Source organism: Aythya ferina (assembly GCF_964211825.1).
Source record: "Aythya ferina genome assembly, chromosome: 15".
Classification (NCBI taxonomy): domain Eukaryota; kingdom Metazoa; phylum Chordata; class Aves; order Anseriformes; family Anatidae; genus Aythya; species Aythya ferina.
Genome location: NC_140314.1, coordinates 15,361,802 through 15,386,671, shown reverse-complemented (window position 1 = coordinate 15,386,671; position 24,870 = coordinate 15,361,802). Strand labels below are relative to the sequence as shown.

Below are 24,870 nucleotides of genomic sequence, written 5' to 3'. Positions count from 1 at the left end.
AGATTTTATTCTTCTGTTGCTTAAACAAACTGTGGCTCTTCTGGATATACATTATTTATATATATCACCCATCACATGGTTAGGAACCAGCATTTAGCTGACTTTGCTCTGTTCATATAGCTGTTGTGAAAGTGAACTACAGATGTGCAGTCACAATTGCTGTGCGCAAGCAGAGCGGCCCTCTCAGGAGAGGGAAAGTACCGTGTTAAAACAGCCCACCACCCTCAGCAGTGAGAGCCTTTACACTGACTTTAATGGCATTAATCAGGCCCAGTGCCAGTGATTTTTTATGTATATATTTATATTTAAGCAGTAAACACCAAAAGCATTCATTAAGCTCAACAGTGAAAGTGGTTGACCTCTTAGTATCAGAAACAGTCACATGCAAATAGTAAATTAAATCAGGCGTTAATCAAACCTGTAAAGTAGCCTATTTAATCCTTTCAGGAACAACATACCCTCAACCTTTCCCAAACCCTTGTCAAACAAATGTGTTTTGCAGTGTATCTGGAAGGTCATCAAGTCCTGAGCTATTTCAGGAGCAGGTTCCAGATGGTCTCTAACATACTGAATAATGTATGGCGATATGGGAGTGGGGAGAGAGGGGCTCAAAGGAGATATTATACTGATATGAGTAAAACCACGTGTTTTGTATCCATATGTAACAAGCTAAATGTTACAGTAAAAAAAGCTCTTGCATCCTTTATTTCAAGTGACAAAAACAGCTTGTTTTGAGAATCTTTCCTGACAATATTGATTTTCAAATTTCATGCAATAACACTCTACGCTCTGCAAAACCTTTAGCTTTTAATTTGACTGATTTTGTCTTGATTACAGAAGTAGTAGCATCTTAATTGTATGTGCTATTCATTGCTTTCTTCAGCATTACTTCCACGAACACTGAACTTTTATCTTGTCTTTCTGAGTATGTTACTGAATGCTACTGGCATTGAAAATCTATTCATTATTATAGGTAATATTACTGCATTATATAAATCAAATGTATTTGTTTAAAGCTGTTTTGCCTTAATTTATTTTAAATGCACAGGACAAAGGCACTAAATATTTATTGAGCAAAATATGAAGAATTCCAGCTCTCTGTATTCCTCAAAGTGCATCCCCACCTTGAATGAGTTTGTTCGGAGGCTACCTGTCTTCCCAAATTATGTGTAATAGAGAAAGCCACTGACTAGATACTATGTTAAGAACAAAAGCAGACAAACTGAGGCAGTTTTTCCCCTAGGTCAGGGCTGAAAATGAAGTTCTTTAAGCAACAATCCTTTTCAGCATTAGAGCTCTGAGGAATAATGTTACATTCTGGCCAATGCTTTTACAAAAAATGAAGGACGTACAGCAAATATACTGTATTTTTTTTTTTTGTCTTCATTTCTGCATGCAGGAAGAGACAGATGAAGCCGGATTGATTTAAGTCGTAGTATAAAAATGAAACATAATGAAATACTCTGCAATGATGTTAAAAATAATAAGGGTGTTAATTATGTAATAGAATTAAAAGCTCCTTTTCCCATTACCACCTTGTGAATTCCCTTATGGTTGTAGCTGTAAATCCATGATATTGGTTGAATTCTGTTCAAGTATACAGAGACCAAGGATATGGATGGAATTGCACATAGATTGTTTTTGTCCTAAGATAATAATATTTCACAACACTTTTATTCTTATGGTTTTCATTTCATTCTTAATAACTTAATAACAGAATAACTATTTGAAGTGAATTGTTGGCCTTAGACAAATTCCTGGAGGAGAGACTGATGTGCATGTCACAAAAGAAGTCATTGTTATAGGCACAGCTAGTGACAGTGCTTGGTGTAGACAAACAAGTAAGTTGACATAAAGCCTACAACTCATTTACTGGAATAAAGAAGTCTCCTCTAAAACAAGACTGAAGTAATGTCCTATGGCACCTCAAGTTTTAATAATACAGCAATGGTATAAAATTGACAATAATATCAGTAATGCAATAAGAGAAAAAAAAAAAAATCTCTAATCCTTACCCTGTGCCCATTCACTGTATTAAAAAAGAAAAAAAAAAAAAGTAAATTTCACACAATCAATGTTTAATATTTGAATTTTCATTATTGTTTATACATAACTAAAATTACATCTCCAGTTTGACTCTGTGGCTCCTAACTGATGCAGAACATTTCTGAACTCTCCATTAGAGTTGTCTCCTCCAAATCTGTCACTGTTCATGAGCTCCAAAGTACATTGATACTGTTTAGCCAAACAATGTATGCAAAAGAATACACTAGACCGTTTACAACAGCAAATTATCTCCTGGAAGGTTTAGATCAATAAAGTCAATGGGCTATTGACAAAATGTTACTCAGAAGACAAGTAAATAGAAAACTAAAATAAAAACCATTGTCAAATACCTCTTGTTGCTATAACGTAAAATAATTCTCAGGCTTAACTTTGGCTGCACTGTACTTAAAGGTGACTGAAGAAAACTAACTGACAATTCTGCAAGATTATGTCCTTCAAAGCAAAATCTAAGGAAACGATGAGTTTCCCGCTGATGGCTAGCTACAGGTAGCCTTACAGGAATTGATGGGAGTAAATGAAAACTACAGAAATTAATTACGTTATTGTCATGATTAAGGGGCATGTGAATTTGAAAGTAGGCAGTAGTATGGACAGATAAATCTTTAATGATCATACATATCCCAAAGTCTCAAAAGAAGTAGAATGTGTAGAAGGAATTCTAAAGACTTGCAGAAGTGGAAAATTAAGTCATTAGGCTCAATCTTTTCTGTGTGACAAAACCTAGAGATTTCCATAGGGTTTTGTCCCTTCCTCTAGGGATAATTCCAACTGGCAGATCTAACGTTCTTCTTTCTATATTGAGTAATCTGTTCCGAATATTCAATTCTAAATAAGCAACACAAGTTATCATGTAAACAAAATGAGTAGCATAGCAATATGCAATAAGACTAAAAAGGCTGAAAGTAATAATTATATGCTTTCTTGGTGCTTCTGTGTGATTATTGTGATTTTGAGTCAATCAGGACAATTCTAAATTTTTAAATAGCTGAACTCAGTGAGGCCTCAATGTGTCCTCAGACAGTAAAGTTCTCTTGTTGAAATGTGGTTCCTTGTGGTGTCAAAGGACGGTGTAACTCAGTGTTTCCAAGAACATGAATATGTGTTCTACTTCTGCCTAGGATAGTGTTAATTCATCACCCTCTACTGTAGGGATTTTGATGTATATACCTGATTCTAAAGTTATTACGAATTTTTAATTGCTCCCTTTTTACAATAGGAACTCTTCAGAAGAGAAGGAAGAGGAAGTACTGATATTACACACAGAAGTTCTGATTTAAAAGACAAATGCTTAGTAAAAAAGAAACAACCAAATCATTAATTCAAGCCATTTGTTTGTTTGTCTAAAACCAGATACTAAAATAATATGGTAGTTAACTAAAAGCAACTCAGATGAACTTTGCAGAAGTACATCTGCTCTTGAATTAGTTGTCCCTGTAGCTGCCAGCCTACAGTGAATGCTCTTCTTTGGAGTTGAAAGTTTCTGCTGTTCTTTTTCGAAGATTAAACAATCATATATGAGGAATGAAATGATAGACTTAAGAATTTGCATCTGGTATATGTTTCATGTCTTTCCTACTGAGATTTTTAAATTATTATTTATTTTTTCTATTCCAAGTGAATTTCTGATAAACAAATGCTTTATCCTTCTGGGTCAGGTATTTAAAAAACACTTTAAATCTTAATGTAGAAATCCTCTGTGTATTTCTTCTTTGGAATATTCATGTACTTCCCTGCACATATTAGCTTATCTGTGGACAACTAGAAGAAACAATGGGACTTTCTATGTCACTTATACAATATACTAAAATTTAACAGTCAGTTAGTTTTAACAACAATAACAGTTTCACTCTGGGGAACAATGGAAATTGAGGTCTACCTAAGGTAATAGACAATCTAGCCTTACTTGAACTCTGTTGGAGCTTTGCTGTTAAATTTGGCAACACGAGACTTCATAGGCTTAAATATATATATATATTTTTGTTTGTTTGTTTGTTTGTTTGTTTTTAACCTTAAAATCTTCAATAGATTTGCATCTGTCAAATTTGGTTTATTTGCAGTTTCCTAACTTTGCATACCTACAAATATTGGTGGTGAGTGGGAATTCAGCACACTTAACATTTTACAAACTGTTGAATGAGAAATCTTCTTCTTTAATAAAAAAAAGAAGCTCAAAGATCAATATTAAGTCAAAAGCCTACTCCCCAACACTACACAAGAGAATTGTGATGGATTAACTGAGTGCATAACCAATATTGTTTTACTGCATTAGCCCTTATTTCCTCTTCAAAGTGATTGATTGAGCCTCAGTCAAGACACTGTCCACAGCAAATATTAAGCAAACTTACCCAGACACTATCAATCACTGTTATCAAAGGATAACCACATTTGGTGCAAAAAATGCAGAGGGACTATGTGCTCTTCACTGTGTTCATCCAGGTTTTGATCCAGAGAAATGTTTTTCTTAAAAGCAAAGAAATAAAAAATTGTCTTAGCAAGACTATTTTTTTGCTTCAGTGTATACCTTCAGGCTGGTCAGCCTTAACGTAGAAGTTTAATTCACTTACATTTCGACTTGTTAGGTATTTTAAAAATCATCTGATTCAAAAAGAATGCAGGGAAGGCCTCATAAGCTACCTGGAGCATTCAGAGAATCACCTGATAGCAAGAAAGATCATTTGTCTGTAGACGACCACCTCAGTGGTTTCAGCCACCGTTGATTACCATGTGTAATAACCTTTCTCTGAGGACTGCATTTCTGTTACGGTTGTTTTGCTGGTTCTTCACTTAATAACTGTCTTGGCATCTGTAAATATTATTTATACACAATGAAAAGGTCTTATACATAGTGGGCATATGTGATCTTACCTTGTCAAGGGCGTGGAAGTTGCCATTTTTCTTTGCAAGTGATGGGACTGAGCTTCGTGCTGCTTGGAGTTAAAGCAGTCTGTAAGCAAGATGTTAGTGGGTTCCTATTCACATAGGTCTCCGTCCACAAACCCTGTGCCCCAGAAGGGACTGACAGCTAACTGAGATAGCGGTTAGGAAGTTAGTAATCTACTACAGTAGAAATTAATGGAGTTAGAATTGCAACGTGGCCCAGAATTTCCCCACCATGCAGCAGTATATGCTTATGAACTTCCTCCACTGGTTTGAGAGCTCTAAAACAGTGATATCAGACACGTTTCCCTGATGGAATTCTCCCATGAATCACTGCATCATCTTTGTGGACACTACATACCATCATCATGCTAAAAAGCAGGTGAACTGGGTTTTCTCAGTTTAACATCAGTACAAGCATATCCTTCTTTTACGACCACTGTTGGTCGCTCAAGACAGCACTACCAACTTTGTTGCAGCTTTTGATTTTTTTGAAGACAAGCTATCAAGTTCATCTCTTGAGAGCAGCCTCTACTTTTCTGGCAAAGGGATTCCTCCACTCCAGTTGATATTCTGGCTGGAAATTAGAATTTGCCCCACTATTATGATGCAACATTTAATCCCACATGCATTTATACAGGTTTCAATTGCTTTCCATCTGTATTACACATTAGAAAGATTGTCTAGAGTCTAATGTTCCATCAACCTCTAATAATTATGGTTAGTTGGATTTTGTAGCATTGACAAAGTAAGACAACTCACAAATCAGACAAGAACACAAATGCTTGTCCTGTTTACATCCAAGAGAGCATCTGCAACAGACTTTAATTGTTTCAGAGCATGCAGTGGGAGTGCCTACAAATTAATTTAAATTGCAAGCTTGGTCAACTAAAATGCTTTTAATTGTCCACTGGCAGCCATTCAACCCAATTTTAACACTCTGATTATAGTGCATAGCTGCTTTGGTGTGTGTGTGTTAATAATACGTAGACATCTCCATCCAAAAAACTTTATCTAAATGCATGTGGCATCATGTATCCGATTCCTTAAAAAAAAAAAAAAAAAAAATCATAGAATATACATTACCCAGGATCTACCTACTAAGCAAATAGTTTCCTTTTTCTGTGTTTTCATTTTTTTCCTTCACTATAAAATGGAAGAGGAATGAGGGAAGTTGCACAAGTGCAGTTAAACTGCTCCGCTCCTCTCCCACGTTCATTTCTCTGGCTCTCCACGCATCCGTGCTTCCACGCAGACAAATGCTCACAGAAGATGTATGATGTCTCCTTCCCCATTCCCCACTCCAAGAACTTTTCCCTTTTATCTTGTTAGCAGGAGAGCTGATATAGGAGGAAATGAAAAGCAGCAGAAAGTGTCTGCCCATAGAATATTTCACTGGGCATCTCAGCATGTTTTTGCTTTCTATCACATAAGTCCCAGAGAATCAAGTTTGAAAAGTTTATGGTGAAAGTATATTTTTGACATATTGTCCAATTTGGGCTGATCACAATTCTACAGTACTTTAACTCTAGGCCACTCCACTTCTTTTGTCCTAGCTTTTTTCACGGTACCTGTGTTGAAATTCTTCTGGTTTATGAAGAATCAGTGGAATCCATGTTTCCTTTTTTTTTTTTTTTTTAATGCCTCATCGTTTGAAAAATTCAAGCTAACAGTGAAATTTGCCTTTCTGCACTACTGATCCAGTTATAGCAACACATACTACATGATTTATGTGATTAAGGGATTTCTTATTAACCTCATTGAGGTCCTTCAAGGTGGTCAGTATTTTTTTTCTTTTATGTTCTGTCTATGTGAAATACATACTGTGCAGTATTGCAGAGCTGTCATTATGATTTGTCAAAGCTTTGACAAAGGTGTTCAAAGTGACTGACTGGCTCTAGCATTTGATTAATATAATATTTACAGAGTCATCTTTTCCATTGGAGTACAGAATTTTGCTTTTCTGGAGTTTTGGCTGCTATTTCTTTTATATACATTATTTCTTCTTGTATTGTAGTCAGTGTATTCCTGTTGATATCTTACAGGATAGTGTTATCTGAAGAGCAACATAATCCTAGAAATTACACTTAGAGTAGTTTCCTACAGATAGTGTGCTCTAATCATCTCCATCAAATTATTACTTTCATTATTATTACAACTGTTAACAGTTAATACTGAAGTGAAACAGTTACAGCAATTTTTTTCCCATTAATTAATGCATATTATCATTATTACTATTTTTCACTGAATGCTCTCCAAAGTTTGGCTAAATTCAAAATTATTTTCTTAAAACTATTTGGCTAAATCAATAATGAACTAATTTAAGATTAAAAGTCATGTAATTGTTCACTGAATTACATACATACTGTGAACCCACATACAACCTTTATTTGATAAAAATTTAAGGTCACTGAAAATATATTGACTATAGCTTCTACGTTGTTCTGGTGTACTGTACTTTGGCACTAAATTAACTGTTTGCAGTAGTGATTTGTCCAACTATTTGTATAACTGTTAACTAAGATTGTGCACAAACAGATTATTGCTAATTGTTTTCTCCTTAGTCAAGAGTTTTCTCAAAATAGTCAAACACTGAATTATACAAACAATATGAAAAACAGACTTCAGAATCAACATAATAAAATCCATGAGACAGCACAATCTGTGCTGGCTGCTTTTGGGTCTCTGAAGAATGTTATAGCTTGGTTAGGTGTTTTTTTTTTTTTGCGCTGATTTAGTGGTCTTGGATGAAGCCTAGCAAGTCATGTAAGTTGCAAAATTTTCCTAAATATTCAAAAAGGTTTTTTGAAGTGTTTTTAATGAATATATTTTTAAAGAAATATACTTTGCTAATTTATTTTATTTAATATAGTAAATCAAGGTAAACCATTGGAGACTTCATTGACCTTCAGGAGAATGTTCTCATCAGCCAGAGATTAGGTTATGTTGATAACCTGATTCATGGACCAAATTGGTTTGATATCTGATAGTACTTCCCCGGAGTTTTGGGTTAAAAATAATGAAATAGTAAAAGAAAGAAAATCCCCCAAAGGGATTTTGCATCTCAATGGATGTTTTTCCCTTGAAGAAAATGATGTTTCATTTTGTAATTGAAATACATTATGCCTTTGAACTTTCAATAGCAAAAGCTATTAAGAGTATCACATTTCGTTTATTATATTACATTTTACATACAGACCATATATTTTTTTATTCTGCTTATGTCTTGAGAGCTTGCTGCTAGTGGAATGAAACCAATCAAGAACCTAGAATAAGAATTAAATTTTAGGCCCTAATTCACCTTGCCTTATAGCTCCTTTGCTTGAAAAAGTACAAAGGACAAATAAAGTAAATGTGAGGACCCTCCACAGAATACCATTACTGCTCAGTGCTAAAATTCTGTCAGGTCCACCTAAGAGCAACTTAATGCATAAAGGACATGCTCCATGGTGGCTAACAATAGAAGGAAGTACATTAGCAATATGCCAGAGCAAGGCAGGAGAAAGAATGGTCGAAATAAATGGTTTCATAGAGAAACTGTATTATTCTGTGAACTGGTGAGTGAGTGAATTGATGGCGAAGGTCAGATCCATGCAAATTAGCCTGCATTTAAACTAACAGTGGTGAATTTTCTAACTCTCTCAAAAAAAGTGATGAAAGGAAATGGAAGGAGATGTGGTATCAGGGCATTGGACAGAATCATCTGTCTCTAAAGAAGAGATCTGAGCAGAAATGTGCTGGGGTGACTTGACCCCCATCTGGCATCTAAGCCCCTACCCAGCTGCTTGTTTGCTTCCTGCAGAGAGACAGGGGAGAGAATTGGACAGGCAAAAGCAAAAAGAAAAGAAGAAAAAAAAAAAAAAAAAGCAAAACCAAAACAAAACAGCAAAACAAAACAAAACAAAATAAAACAAAAAACAACCGAACCAACCAAACGGAATAACAAATAACAAACAAAAACAAACAAACACACAAGCATGTGGGGCAAATACAGTTTAGTAAGTTCAGCAATGTGGCACTTTCAGGCAAACCAAAATAAGAAGTTCATTCACTGCTTTCCATTGGCAGCCAGATGTTTAGCCATTTCCAGGAAAGCAGGACTTCATCCTATGTAAATGTTACTTGGGAAGACAAATGCAGTAACTTGAATGCCCCCACTTTGTGCTTCTTTCACTCAGTGCCACGGCTGAGCATGGCGCCCTGAGGTCTGGCAGATCCCTGGGGCTGCTGGGGTTGGACCCTGGCTGTGTCCCCCCAGCTCCTTGGGTATTCCTGTCCTGGGTGCTGAGGCGGGCAAAGTGGGAAATAGGGAAGGCCTTGATGCTGTGCTAGCATTGTTCAGCAACAGCTAAAACATCAGTGTGTTATGAACACCGTTGGTAACAAATTACAAACATAGCACCAAATGAGCTGCTATGAAGAAAAATCACTCAATTTCAGTTATACCCAGTATACCTTGGAAATGATTATTTATTTATTTATTTATTTATGTTCAGAAGAGAATTTGTCAGAATTCATTACTAGTGTTTTGGATTTAAATGGTAATGTCCTGGCAGTGGGGGAGCTACAGGGGTGGCCTCTGTGCCAAGAGGCTGGGGCTGCCCATGCTGGGAAGAGTTGGGTCCAGCCAGCTCCCCAGTGGACCCGCTGCAGGACTCTGCAACAATAGTGGGACCCTTGAGAAGTGGTGGTTAATAAAGTGCAAAATGCAGACCAATAGTGAGAGGTGAGGGAAAAAGTGTGAGAAACAGCCCAAGGTTAGAGGAGGAGGAGGTGCTCCAGGCACTGGGGCCTAGATTCCTGTGAAGCCTGTGGGGAAACCATAGTGGAGATGGTGGAGATGGCTGGGCTCTGCAACCCACTGAGAGGACCTGCCTGAGGAGGGAAGAGCGTGATGTGAAGTACCAGCAGAGAGGAATGGATAGGAACTGACCATGACCCCCATTCCCTGTGCCCTGCCATAGGGAGAGAAGGGAGAAGGTGGAGGAGTTGGGAATGGAGGAGTGGATTAAGCCTGAAAAAAATAAAATAAAAAAATAAAAAGGATGGGGTGAAATTTTATTTTTCATCTTTGTTTCTCACCATCCATTTTTAGTTGTTAATAAATCAATTTTCCCCAAGTGAGTCTGTTTCACCCATGATGGCAATTGGTAAGTGTCCTCAAAGTCCATGAGCCTATCTCCACCTGTGAGCTTTTTCACTTTGTTCTGTATTTTTGTCCTGTTGAGGAGAAGGAGTGAGAGAGCGGCAGGGTGGGCTGCCGACAGCCGGGCAAGGGTAATTCACCTGGAGACATCTGCTTCTGTAACATGGTTACATGTGTGTTTTCACTATTCTTCGGTGCCCAGCCTTGTTTTACAATTTTCAGTTTTGCTTCATGTAAATCAGAAAAAAAACACAACACAACAAACAACACAAAAGCACCCACGATATAAGTTTAAGCTACAGTCAGAGCTTAGCTTAGTTTAGCAAAATGATTTTCTGCTAAAAGTATTCATTGGTTTTTAACATTCAGATATTTTCATTGTTGTTAATGGGTTCATCATTCTGTCAAAACAAAGACTGAAGAGTTAATATTCACCTTTTTAGAGGAGGTATCTTTTCTGAGTACAGGAGGAGAATTCAGGGCCAAATGATGAAACTCAAAAGTTCAGCAAGGGCTGCTGTGTTTTTGAACCCCAAGGACAGTTCTGCATCAATGGAGCTAGCTTGATCTTCGGAAATCTGTGCCTACCTTCTTGATCATCTTTTGAATTTATAAAGGTGACATTTTTCCACATACCAGCCTGTTCTGGCCATTTTTTTTTTTTTTTTTTTTTTTTTTTTTTTCCTAGGATATGTTCTTGCCATTTTCATGTCAGGTAATCCAGCTCGGTAGGTTTCAATATAAAATTCATTTTTGCCATTTAATGGTAGAAGGACAGTAGGTGTGTTCACTATGTGGAACAGATGGCATATGTATTAGAGCAAGGCTGAATCTCAGGAACAGTCCTCTGAAGAGAATCTAAACCATAATGTCATTTAATATCAGGATATATACTATATTTCAATTCATTTATATCTTAGTAATATAGTGAATACTTTTCTAAGCTATTTTTGCTTTCACTTGACTGTAAGTCTTCTTTCTGTCTTCGACTGGGGAAATTATGGGAAATGGTGAAGTATTTTAGGCACTTTCACAAAGATTTGATATACTTTTTTATTTCTTCCCAATTCACAGGCATCCATCTGCACTCTTAAAGCTTTGACATTTTTTTTTTCTCCTTTTTAGTGGTCCTCCCTGCAAGGCAGGATGGGAACGGTTCTTTTGGTGTTTGTACTCACATGTCATGTGCTTCTCCAGAGTCAGTTATTGCAGTCTCTCTCATTCTCCCTCTTGATGTGCTGACATTCAGGTGAGTCACCAGTGCCTTTTTATTTATTTATTTTTGTTGTTGTTAGATTGATATTCATATGTAAAATTCATTCCAAATGCCTGTTCTGAATATATTTGTCTACCTTCAATTTGCCTGGCATATTGAACAAAATCCGATTAGATGTGTTTATAAAACGACTTATCTTCCAGGCCTGCAATTCAGCTGAAAGTGTGAAATGACTGGGAAATTTTGTAGCTTGCAAGCTTCAATTGCTGGAACATACTGAGTCATCAAATACATATTCCTTTGTAGAAGCTAAGCAAGTTTCATTTTAATTGCACTATGTAGCATAGTTGAGTAGTGTGGGGGTGTTAAAGTCAGCTAAGTCTAGAGTTATACCTAAACAGCCTTGTTTTCTCTAACAGACTCTCTCTGGTATCTATTTAGATCTGTCTAACACACCATACCTGGGTTCAGACCTGTAAGGTGTAACTTTCATTTGAATCTAGTGTGATTAAGTGTGAAATTCCCAGCACAAAACTCAACCATAAAATGCAAAATATTTATAATACATTTCTATTTCAAGTTTTATTCCTAAATCTGGTATTTGTCTAGAAGCATGCTTCCCTTAAATTGGCTGTAAAAATTTGATTTCTGTATATAGGATTAATTAGTATGGCTTTTTGACTGTGTATAATTATGAGGGACCATTATAATTGTTGTTTTAGGCTTCTTTTCAATACTACCTTGAAAATCAGTTGTGATTGTATGCTGCAAACTAGAATGTTCATGGGCATTTATAGTATACTCCTATAATACAGAATAAGTTTAGTACTAGGAAGAGTGGTATGTGTTGTGACAATAGCCACGACCAAATATCTGACAGGAGGAGCTGAATATTCTAGTGAATTCTCTTTACCATCAGTGAGGTAAAGAGAATCACCATCAGTAGAGCTATCAGTAGCTTTGCTGATAGACTTAAATTTCACTTGTCTTCTGTATTAGTTAGTAATGATATACTATTTCTAGATGAAAATAGTCATCAAAAAATGTATTCCAGATTTAATCAGTAGTCTTACGTAATTTTAAAACTGTAAACACAGAGATTGTGATCTTACAAAGATATCCTAACAATCCTAAAATGGTGTACAATGAGCTTTGCTAGTTCATTTCAGTGAAGGCACATGAGAGTAACAGAGATGGTATTTATTTCTATTTATTTCTTTATCTTTTGGGATAATTACCCTTAAAGATTCGAAGACAATGCTCACTGCATTACTGAGCAGGCAGCCTCTGCTGGCAGTGCCATGCCTGAGCCCTGCTGGCAGCCCAGGCCCACCCAGCTGGTTGCTCGCTCCCCCTGACTTGTGTGTTGTGATAAGGACAGCTTAATAGGAAAAAAAGAAGGGGAAAAATAATAATAATAAAAAAGAAATGAATACAGAAACAGGTGATGCCCAACACGGCTGCTCCCCACTGGCCAACTGCTGGCCCAGGAAGCAGAGGACCCCATCCAGCTGTCCCAGTGCCACAGTGCCCCAAGGTCTGGCACACCCCTGGAGAGAGCGGGGCTCAACCGGCCTGTCTGTGTCCCCCCAGCAACTTGGGCACCTCGTGCGTCTTTAAAAGTTAACTTAGTGGACGTGTTGTGGTACCTCATCTGTTGACTGAGGCCTCCAAGTTGTGAGGTTATAAAACAAATTCAGCGTGATTGTGATGAACACATCATGTCATCAGCTGTCTTCCCTGTTTTGGGATAAAATCTTACTGATATCTCTAACTTTGTGGTAACATTCAAAAATATTTTCTTGAAATCTGAGTATGATTCCAACAAAAAGCTTATATCAAAACATAGCTCAGATGTGGCAAAATTCAGTCTTATCCTTTCTTTAGTCAGAATTTGAAACCCTGCAGAGGAAAGGCGCCATAAAATCAATTCTAGGTAATCTCCAAAATGAGTTTATAGTCCATTAATCTAGTCAATAAAAGCATGAAAAATTCTGCTGCCCTTTAGGCCTATAAACTTCTAAGAATTTTATCAGTGAAAATGGGACAGAAGTCCCGGGACTACTGCAAGGGTTACTTACTCACACTTCCACTAGAGGCTTTTGCTCTATTTTTGTTTATTTATTTATTTATTTATTCTTATTTGAAATATATAACTCATTCATGGAACAATACCAGCCAAAACTTGTTACTGGTTCCATATTATACAAGAATGAGTGGCGAGCCTACAACGTATGAACCATGGGGTGATTGGTGTTGAATACTGTCAGGCGTTAAGGTCCTTTGACCTGCATGGTACAAGTAAAAGTGGGGTCTGCTGCTGAGCAAACTGCTTAGGAGCTATGATGAATATATTTTGATATGGTCGAGCCCTGGCTTCAATCTACTTTAATCCCTGTATGCAGAAGCCACTAGAGAATACTCAGAAATGGTTTCCTAACAACAGCAAGGTTTCCATTGAGAAGTTCCAGTCATTAGTGCACAGCTCAAGCAGGCAGCTCCTTCTCTCTCCTGGTCTCTGAGGATCAGGCTCTTGTTCTCTGGACTGGCTGCACAGACAATCCAAAGCATATATAGACAGCAAGACTTTTGTTACCTGTGATTTCTGGGAACTGCCAAAGAGATTCTACAGGATATTGGAGAAAACAGTTTTATTTTTCTCCTCTCTCTAGAGCCTTCCACACTTTCAGCAACTTTTCTGTATGTAACAAAGTGCCGTTGCCTTTACAGAAATAGAATTTACTTGGCATCAACAGCTTGGCTTTCTCCAGTCTCCTGAGATGAGCAAGGATATCCCTTTGCTCCTTATTTCCAGAGGAGTTGTCTATTCCATTGTTAAGTTTCAATTATATTTTCCCATATTAGAAACTTTTTCATAGATGTGATGGAAGCCAAGAAGATTGTAAGGATTATTTACATATAACACAGCCCAGCAGTCCTGATTTATTGAAATAGGTGGCAAAATTTCTGTGTTTGTCTTGCAAGACAAATATTGTTAGTTGTGCAAGCATCGTTTTATTGAGCTAAGCAGAAGAAGATAATGAGAACTGAATACCAGAATGATACTTCCCAGTATGGTTCTTCTTTCATTTTTGATGAACAACTGTTTTCCTCAAATGTATTCATTACTTAAAAATCCGATGTGAATAGTTCTGTTTAATCATGCTTGCCATCTATATAATACACTATAAAATCATTGGCTTTAATATTCAGAAATCCTAGAAGTATACTTAGTTTTGCTTATATTCAAAAGTCACATGCTATTTGAAACTTTTTAAAGGTTTTTGGAGAGGTATGTTATTGTAGTATGAACTACTTTAATTTGAAAGGTTGAATGAAAATTCCAAATTTTAGAGCCTATGAAAAGCCCTATCTTATTTTTGGAAAATTTTAAAGGTAAGAAAATAAGGAATTGTGTATAGTTGATAGTGGCAAGTTCTTCTCCGGTAATGGTAAGATGATTGTTACTTCAAAATCACATAAGACAGCTAATAATATAAATAGTGTTTCAGCAGTTTGTCAGGGAGTTCTACTATGTAGCTTTTTGTTTGTTTGTTTGTTTGTTTTTTTTAATTTTTATTTTTCCTAAAATTCTGGGCTAAATCTTTGATACTTACATTTTCTACCACAAGTTCTATTTCTGAGACATAGCATATTTTGAATGCATAAAGAACTCAGACCCCTTACTGAAGAAACTTCCTCTTAAGGAAATGAAAAAGTTACATTTTATGATGTTGTGAGTGTGGCCAGATAGCACATACTACAAACATAAAGATGTATAGCTAAAGTACCAGGAAACTATTCAGCGAGTAATGCAGTGGTACAGTTTATCCATAATTAAAAAACCTATCTGGATATATTCTTTCAGCAGATGTTAACTGAAACAACAACAACAAAACGCAACATTTTCAGGATATTTCGGTATAATGTAGAAGGCTCTAGCTACAGGTATATTTTCTTCCGTTATGTTTTCCATTAACATTCACGATAAGTTGCTTTTTAAAGCACATGCTAGTGAAATGGGACCTACTTGCCTTCTTTCAGTATGAATACACTATGTGCCGGATCCATAAAGCACATATTTTTTCCCCAGATTTTTCATACTATTTATTTATTTATTGCCTTGTTACTAAAGGTGAAGTTACTGTAGTGATGCCAAAATAGGATGTGGTCACCTTCCTGAAAGATAAGAACAGCTCTCTTGCCACTGAGCTTGCTGATTCTGGCGAAACATAATTTTTGAGGTATCTGGCTGTTGCTCTTCTGACCAGTTAAGAACAAGCTCACCAGGTCCCTTCACCGAAGTGGCTGTACTGCTCTTAATGCTCCAGATGCTGGCCTCGTGATCATCTCTTCTTGTACTTTGCTTCTCCTCTTTTGTCATGTTGTATAAACAAAGATTTACACTGACAATGAGAATGAAATTGAGTTCTGCTGGATTTTTGCAAATCAAAGCAGTCACTTCACAGCCCTGATATAGTAAAGCTCAGCAAATAACTGCATATAAACTGTATGAGATTTAGAGTGCATTTGTGCATAGTACTGCTACCTGATTCTGTTATGGTGTCAGAAGATATTTCTGAAGGATTTCTAACATAGGAATTTCTGCAAGCAGTAAGTTGTGCTCACTATAATATCAGTCTTAATTCTGCTTGACTTTACTGATGTGCTCAGGTTGGTATGTTTAAGATTAATGAGGCATTAACCCTCAATCAAGGAACTACTTGAGACTATAGTTGCATTAATTAATATCATTTGACCTTCATATTTGGGTGGAAAGATGTATAGCTTTTTTTTTTTTCTTTCCTATGAGCAATATCATGAAATTGAATTGATAGTTGCAGTATTGCTCTTGATATGGCCTATCAATTAATGGAAGTTAAATTCTGTCCTTGCATGTTTTGAAAACACATCTGTTTAGTAATGTAGCAATTGACACAGTAAATACTTTCAATAATTGTGTATACGTTTGAAAATTAAGATGATAAGTTAACTGTATTACAAATGGCCTTTAACTGCATGTGCTCTAACCATTAAAATGATATTGTATATATTCTAGTATGTTCTATATATTCTATATTCTACTTACATATAATATAAAACCAGTCATATACAACGAGCAGAGGTTACTGGGCTGACAGGAAAACCAGAAAAGTCAGAGAACCAGACGCTTGGTGAAGTGGCAGGTGAAAGGCCGTTCCCGAGCTTTTCTCCATGTGTGCAGAGCAGAGTGCCAGGAGGGCTGGCTGGGCAATGCAGCACCCCTTTGGGAAAAGCAAGGTACTTTCTTCTCAAAGGCATTCTGTGAGGGTCCTGATTTCTACGTGACAGCAGTTAGGAGGGATTGCTGGCTCATAATGAAGCTAATAAGAATGGAGAGTCCACTTGCTGGCATGGGGAGGAACCACCAGTTCCCCAGCTCTCGTTGCCTTTCCCTCTCTGTCATCTTTCCTTCCCTGATGAAGGTCAGATATTTAACACGAATGAAAAGGAAGACAGATTCCATGTGAGAAGAAGCACATGGTCAAACTGATTAGATGCTCTGAAATACAACATTAGTGAACTGGGCTCCTTTTTCCCTGTATGAGCCTACAGCTCCTTCATTCCCTGTCCTCATTTAGTATCCTTCCTCCTGACTGATCTTCTGGTGCTGTGGCTTTCTGTGTAAATGAGCAAGCAAGACCAGTAAGAATTCTCTTAACCAGCAGAGAGAGATCAGAATAGCCAAGATATATTAGACTAGCTAACGTAATACATGCTTTAATGAATCTCAGACTTCTTTTAGCCAGTGCCTAATTTAATCCTTTGAAAATGTAGCATCATGGAATATTTGCTTATGCCTGTATTTGCTATATAATTTCAGGCTTAATAAGTTTTCTAAACCTTTCTCTTTTTAGTGACTGGATAAGCAGTGTGTACTGAAGCTGTCTTAGTTGGCAGTGAAAACCCAACTGAGGTGACTCTTTTGTCATTGATTATTGGGGAGTTTTTATCCAGCTGGGTGCCTTCTTCATGGTCACCATAAATTAGTTTTGTGTCACTGCCTCTAACAACCACAACACATTGATAGTCTGTAAGCGATGGTTTATATTACCTGAGACGAGATCTAGCCTTATTTTTCCACTCTATTACTTTCAAGCATAGTCTTTCTATTATTAAGATGTGATAGTAAAACAAACATAATTTTAAATTCCTTTAAAATTTATAACTGTTTTTTTTTGCTTGCATCTCATGAATGCAAACCTTACAGGAGCTGTAAACTATTAACAAGAAAATGTATGTATACACATTTTAATAATGTGATACTGTGATCTTATTTATTATTTTAGTCTCGTTTACAGTTTTATGGCTGTTCAGATCATTCCTGGCATGATTTTCCTACAACTGTATATACAAAATAGGAATTCACTGAAGGTATAAAAATATAAACTCGGTATGAAGGCACAGTCACTCCTGTAAGCTTCTAGGTCTACCCTGATTAATGCTAAGCTAAGCACGTACAATAGGCAGAATATTCTCTGACAGGTGTTGGATTTCATGAAGCAAAAAATGTGAATGCCAATAACATTTTTGTTATAATTTGGCATTTTTTCATCTGATTTTCAGATAAAGATCAGGATTTGAAACTGCTTAATAGTAGTTTTTAGTAGTTATTGTAAGGTTGCAGTCTTGCCAGTTTCCAAATGAGTAGAGTATTCCACTGCTTTCTAAACAAGAGCTTTCAAAAGGGTAAATATGGAAATACATTTGACACATAATTGTACTTCTGATTAAGAATAGCAAATTCCTTTTTTGCATTTTTGCATTACCCTCTCAGTCTGGGTGTGGGGATTAATTGTTTGTTAATTTGACACAATGAAGGTGTCAATTTTTCTATCTATTGCTATAGAATGGACATGGAAAAAAAGTGGTTCTCTGAAGCCCCTGGGAAGGACGGGATGAATGCTGGTAGGAGGGAGGTCTGGAGCCATGGAGCAGCAGAGCAGGGCTGCTCCAAAGGACCCACAGCACCCCATCCCCATGCCCCTGTGATGCTTGCAGTGGTGGAGTCAGGAAAAAGGAGTGAAGCTGGGCTGGGGCGGTGCGGGGAGCATGGTGCTCTAGTTATGGTCTCTGTTCCTCACCATTCTACTCTATTTTAATTAGCAATAAATTCAATCAATTCTCCCCAATTCTGGTCTGTTTTCACTGTGAGGATAACTGGTAAGTGATCTCCCTGTCTTTATCTCAATTCACGAGCTTCTTCACCTGATTTGTCCCCAACCAGCCACACACATTCCTTTTGCTTTTTGACAGTAACACAGGTAAGTACCATTTTTGCTTTATTCTGTTAGGACATCTTAATTGACGTTGACAGGACTGTAGTTTTCTGAGTGATGAAAGGATGACAGCAACATGTTTAAGGGCTGCTGCATGGTTTGAACAACGGCATGAGCCTGCTGGAGCTGAATGCTCAGAATCACAGTCTCCTGTAAAGACCTGTACATGCATGAGAATGGATTCCCTTACCGTTTTTTAGAAGAAATGACGACAACCAGCAAAATGACTGCAAATACTTGCTATTCCCAAAAAGAACCAACCTCATCTTGGTAGTGTCTTGGTAGCTCTTACAGAGCTGTCGTGGTTTAACCTGGCAGGTGGCTCAGCACCACCCAGCCGTGGTGGGATGGGGGAGAGAATCAGAGAGGTAAAAGTGCGAGAACTCATGGCTTGGGTTAAAGACAGCTGGCGAGGTAAAGCAAAAGCTGCCAGCACAAGGGAGGAATGCAGTTGCTCCTGCCCAGCGACAGGGGGGTATGCAGCCCCCACCATGCTGGTAGTGCCCCAGGAAGACACACACCGCCACCCCGAGCTGCTCCCCTCCCATTGGAGTGCTGAAAGAGTTGAACTATATTTGATGTAAAACCACAATATCAATCCCAGCTCTATATGTTTCTGGAATCTTTAACCTAGGAATCCTTACAGATCATAGTCCTGGCCATAAAAAAGAACATAAAAATTATAAAATGCTTCTCTCTAGAAAGTCTTATTTTTAAAGATAGGGTGTTACTTTTTTTTCTTCTCATAATTACATAAAAGGCATTATCTTACTCTGTAATTAGTGTCCCTGCAATCAAATAAAGGTTATAGATTAATTGGAGAACCACTAGAAATATTTTAAAGGAATTAATGTTAATTGGGAAACAAATTATCCTGCTATGAAATATACACAATTTCAAGTGGTTCAGGATCATAACTCGCATTTTGAAGAGGATCAGACCCCTTGCAGGCCTGACTCTCACTGCCAGGGCAGATTTTAAAAATTAGTTTCCTCAAGGAATAAATTGTAACCTAAAGGGTTTCTCTAAATTTGTAGGTGCATAGTTTAACTCTTAACTTTTAACTGAAATTAATGTTACTTCTAGTATTGGTTAGCCTATCACAATCTCAATTGATCTTGGTGTAAAATTACTGTAGGCTCATAACTTTAGCACATAATTAAGTCTACACAGCAGATTATAAATACAGTATTTATTATTTTATTGACCCTGTTCTATAAAAAATATATTTGTTTAATCCTGTACAATTTCAAGCAGTTCTCCAATTAATATGTGGTCTTTATTTGCATAAAGGCAATTTGCACATGTGATTTGTAAAACCGTATTAAGCATCTTTTTTAGATGTGCACTGATGTGAGATTTTTTTTATATTCCTTGGCTGGCTGTAAATTCATGTTAGAAAATCTTTGGCATGTGTTCAGGTACTGAAGCAACTGATGTGTTGCTGTAGTATGACTATCATCACTTTCCCTGGATTATTTCAGGACCATTCTTACCAAAAAAGTCTTCTTTTATTAATACAGGCATAGCTGAAAAAGCTATAGATATTTATTACCTGATATTTATTGTATACTTGTGTGTTTTGTGAGCACAGGTGTCTGAATGAGAGTTTTTTATTTTATTATTTTTTATTTACTCATTTTTAATTAAAACATTTGGCACAGGGACAACTCACAGGTTATTTCCCTGACTTGTACTCGTCTGGACAACCTGTAGGCTACAGATGAGGATGAGTTTGAAAATCTTTTTTTTTTTAATGATTGTTGATTTTTTTTTTTAAATCACTTGCTATAAAAAGAGCAGTAGAAAATTATAAGTCAACTGTAATTTTTAGTTTTGAAAAATATGCATGTATTGTCATGTGTTTTGTATGGATGCAGACTGGTCTATAAGTACAAATTCCACATCTGTTTTGATTATGAGTTAGTGATATCATCACTGAATCAACTCTGCAAGCAAAACCTAAATACCTAGTTTCAATCACTTTCTCAGGAAAACTCTTCTGACAGATTAAGCATGGCCAAAAATTTACATTTGTATAAAATCCTATAAAAAACAGATTTATTTTATACTCTTATGCCATAGATTTAGTTACAGGAATAAACTTAGCAACTACAGTTGTAAACTTATTTTTTGTTACAGACTCTGTCAGAGTACTGCTGGCCTTCAATATCTCCGCATCTCAAACAATGCTGGAAATGAGTTGTACTTCACTACAGAGGCTAATAGTGTTATAACAGTAATCACTTCAAGAATACTATTTACCATCTACCAAGAGAAAGGTAAGGATCAATCTACATGTGTTCTCTATCATGTATTAAAAATGTTTAAGGTTGCACGCATTAAAAATTAATTTCCACACATTTCCATTAAGAATGCCATTAATCTAACCCAGAGTACAAGGCACATGAAAAACCTGTAATAAAGAGAGGAATATCCCCCAACCCCTTCAGTGCTTGCTTTCAAGACTGACTCTGAAGTGCTTCCATCTAACAACAGAAGGTAGAAATAATTCAATTTTGGAGAAGCTTTTTTTTTTTTTTTTTTTTTTTTCCAGTTGCATATCCAAAGGCCCCTAGAGCAAAGGTTCTCCTAATCCTTTTCCAATAAAGAACATAAAAACCTCAAAGGTGGTATTCCAGAGGAACTTACTATTAGAAAGACCTAATATTTGAGGGGCTTAATTTTATTAAAAAAGTGCAAGAACTATGTGTCTAGCTTCACATAAAGTTTACTAAAAGGTTAGAAAATTAGCTCATATGTGCTGTTTATACATTTGGGTGGATGAAGGAGACTTTACTTTTCAAAACTGCTTATTTCTGACAAGTTCCAAAATTCTAGTGAATTGCGTATCACAGAATCACAGAATTGTCTAGATTGGAAGAGACCTCAAGATCATCGAGTCCAACCTCTGACCTAACACTAACCAGTCCTCCACTAAACCATATTGCTAAGTTCAACATCTAAACGTCTTTTAAAGACCTCCAGGGATGGTGACTCCACCACTTCCCTGGGCAGCCCATTCCAATGCCTCACAACCCTCTCAGTAAAGAAGTTCTTCCTAATATCCAACCTAAAACACCCCTGGTGCAACTTTAGCCCATTCCCCCTCATCCTGTCACCAGGCACATGGGAGAATAGACCAACCCCCACCTCACTACAGCCTCCTTTAAGGTACCTGTAGAGAGCGATAAGGTCGCCCCTGAGCCTCCTTTTCTCCAGGCTGAACAAGCCCAGCTCCCTCAGCCGCTCCTCGTAAGTCTCCAGACCCCTCACCAGCTTCATTGTCCTTCTCTGGACTCTTTCGAGCACCTCCATGTCCTTCTTGTAGCGAGGGGCACAAAACTGAACACAGTACTCGAGGTGCAGCCTCACCAGAGCCGAGTACAGGGGGACAATCACTTCCCTAGCCCTGCTGGCCACACTGCTTCTTATACAAGCCAGGATGCTGTTGGCCTTCTTGGCCACCTGAGCACACTGCTGGCTCATATTCAGCCAACTAGCCACCAATACTCCCAGGTCCTTCTCTGCCAGGCAGCTTTCCAACCACTCATATCCCAGCCTGTAGCTCTGCTTGGGGTTGTTGTGCCCCAGGAGCAGGACCCGGCACTTGGCCTTGTTGAACTTCATGCAGTTGGCCTCAGCCCATCGGTGCAGCCTATCCAGATCCTCCTGCAGAGCCTTCCTACCATCCACATAGCCAAAATGGACTGAATTGACGGCACAGACTGAGTTCACAAATGGTACTAGGAAGCTTTCAGATGATAAGATGAAAGTGAATCTTGGTCACTGCTGCCCTGGACTTGAATATGTGGCCTACGGTCAAAGAGTTGTGTCTTTTTCAATTCTTTCTCCCTAACTTGTGAATTTTTGCTGTTCATGAACAATTCACAAACTTCTGTTTATCTTCAGGAATTGCTTTATGAATCAAGGATTTAAGTGGAATAAAATAATCCAGGAAATAGTAAATTTCAATTCATTTTTATGAATCTAATACGTATTCAGCGTATGAGAGCAGAGAAGTGAATACATTAGAGATGAAAATATTAGAAAGAAACTACCTATTTTTGTAACTGTAGGTTAATTCCCAAAGACATTTAACCAGAAATTGTGGCAGAACGGACTTTTTGCAGCTCTTGGATTTTCTCCCCTTAGGAGTCAGTGAATACATCTTTGCAGATTTCTTCTCTGTTATTACTTATTTAGATTGGGCTATTTTTTAACTTTATATCTAGAGCAGTATGGATCCACAGCTAAATGCTTTGGAAAATATTTCATTATTTCCAGCGGATTTCTTTCTCTCTCTCCTGGCTAAAAGATAGCTTCTCCATATTTGTTGTTAATAGAGCTGTTTTAAATCCCTTTGCTGCTGTCAAACATGGAATCCAGTGTGATGTTAGGTAAGTGGTTGTCAATTACATTAGTCCATGCTCCAGGGTTTGCTATCTCCAATTCTAGAGTAATGCCAAAACCATATTGTTGGGCTGAGGGCAGGTGATAATTTTAAAATCCAGTGAGTCATGAACTATAAAGGCTAGCTAGAAGCTCATGCTTTGGAGCATTAAGAATCAAGAAGTTTTCACAAAAGATAGTTTCAAATTCTGCCTTTGAGCATGACTACTTAAATAAGATTTTGTATTTAAATAAGTTTTATTTAAATTCATATTTAAGTATCCTTAAATAAGAATTTTAAGTTTGGCATATATGTAAATGCAGGTGCCTATGAATTAGCTCCCCAAATGTAAGGGAAGAAGTCAGAGGATGCAATAAAAAAAATATTGCATTCCGAATGTTTCATAGATGCCAGTTTGTTCAGACAGCTCTGGAAGAGTAAACTACATAATTTGCAAGTATGAAAACAGTACTTCCAAACCTGTACAAATGATTCTGTAGTGAAAAGGTTATCACTCAAGGCATAATAAAAAGAAGTTACACTTGAGGAAGTCATAAGAACTGTTAGTCCTTCAGTTGCTCTGAATCCTGCAATGGCAATACAAGAATTGAAGACAACATATCACAACATCAAATACACTCTGACTGTCTTCTCAAATTGCTGAACTAAACTCTCCAGTTCTGATACTTTGCACATGAGTTTTTAAGTACTGTGAAGATGAGTGTGCCCCCCTACCACACCTGAATTTGTGCTAAGACCTACAAAGCCTGTCTGTAGGACTTATAGTACATACTGAAAAGAACTTACTCCTTGGAGCTGTAGCAGCATAAGGTCAATACTGAGCTCCTCAGTAGCCTGGCTGTATGTTTACAGCTAAATAGTCTAGTGGCTCTTGGAGTTATAAAAAAAAAAAAAAAAAAAAAAAGTTAAGGAAGTAAACCATCTGAGAGCTGAAGAAAAAGTGGAAATGGCTTGTGGCAGTGGCATCATTAGAAGCCAGATGGAGTTGGAACTAGATGAAAATTTTCTGGGCATGCTTTCTCCTTTAGAAATGCCTCAACCTAATATATATATACGTATATGCTTAAATCATTGTTTTTAATGATCCTTTTCAACACCTCTGTAGCCCTGTTGAAATATAAAAGGAACTGAAAATGGAAAGGGAAGCACAAAACCTAATAATGTTTAATCTGTGAGCCAATCCATCCACATAGGATAACAAAAAGACAACACATAAACCTGTAATTTTCCTACAAGAAAGGTCAGTTAAACCAGTTTGACCTTCTTCCACATATAAAGCAATATATCCACATATATAGCAAACTAACAGCCCCATCTGAACAGTCTCCAATTTCAAGGCTCTCTCAAAATAAAGCACAGAGATAGAAATCATTAGATGCTGATGAACTGGGTATTCAGTTGTTTCTTCAAGATGGCTCAAGTAATTTTACATATGCTGTAAGTTACAGTAAAGAAAGAAACAAATGGTATTTCAGAGTAACAACTCCCTGAATGCAATGTTAACATTTTATCACAGACAAATAATAATTATAAAAAAAGACAAAATAAAAGACACCTTTTAATTTATAGATGTTTAGATAGAAGCACATGAAGATACGGCTATGAGGACTTTTTTTTTTTTTTTTAATTTTCTGCTTGATTCCATTAAATAACAAGACATTGCTAATTCAATAGATGCTAAAACTATGTGACAAAGTAGTTCATTTTATTCTGTGGGAGTGAAGCCTGAAACCTAACTAATAGCACCTTAAAACTGTGGGACAAATATTCCGGAATTGTTCTTCTAGGTAGAACTATGTGACCAACAGTAAGGGGACACCACTAGTTTAAG

The 24,870-nt window shown here is 37.0% G+C and overlaps 1 protein-coding gene across 4 annotated transcripts in view; it reads left to right on the top strand.

Moving 5' to 3' along the window:
- LOC311445157 (uncharacterized protein) overlaps positions 1-24,870 on the top strand; it is a 61,548-nt gene that overhangs the window by 33,379 nt on the left and 3,299 nt on the right. For 2 of the 4 annotated variants that reach the window (XM_084536958.1, XM_084536959.1), the window contains exons 1-3: positions 6,604-6,722; positions 11,216-11,339; positions 20,768-20,907. In XM_084536958.1, coding sequence (XP_084393084.1) covers positions 6,668-6,722; positions 11,216-11,339; positions 20,768-20,907 — 319 coding nt within the window. In that variant the 5' untranslated portion in view covers positions 6,604-6,667. Of the gene's footprint in view, positions 1-6,603; positions 6,723-9,973; positions 10,095-11,215; positions 11,340-20,767; positions 20,908-24,870 lie in introns of those variants that run through there. The other 2 variants (XM_084536960.1, XR_014698261.1) reach the window with 2 other exon arrangements.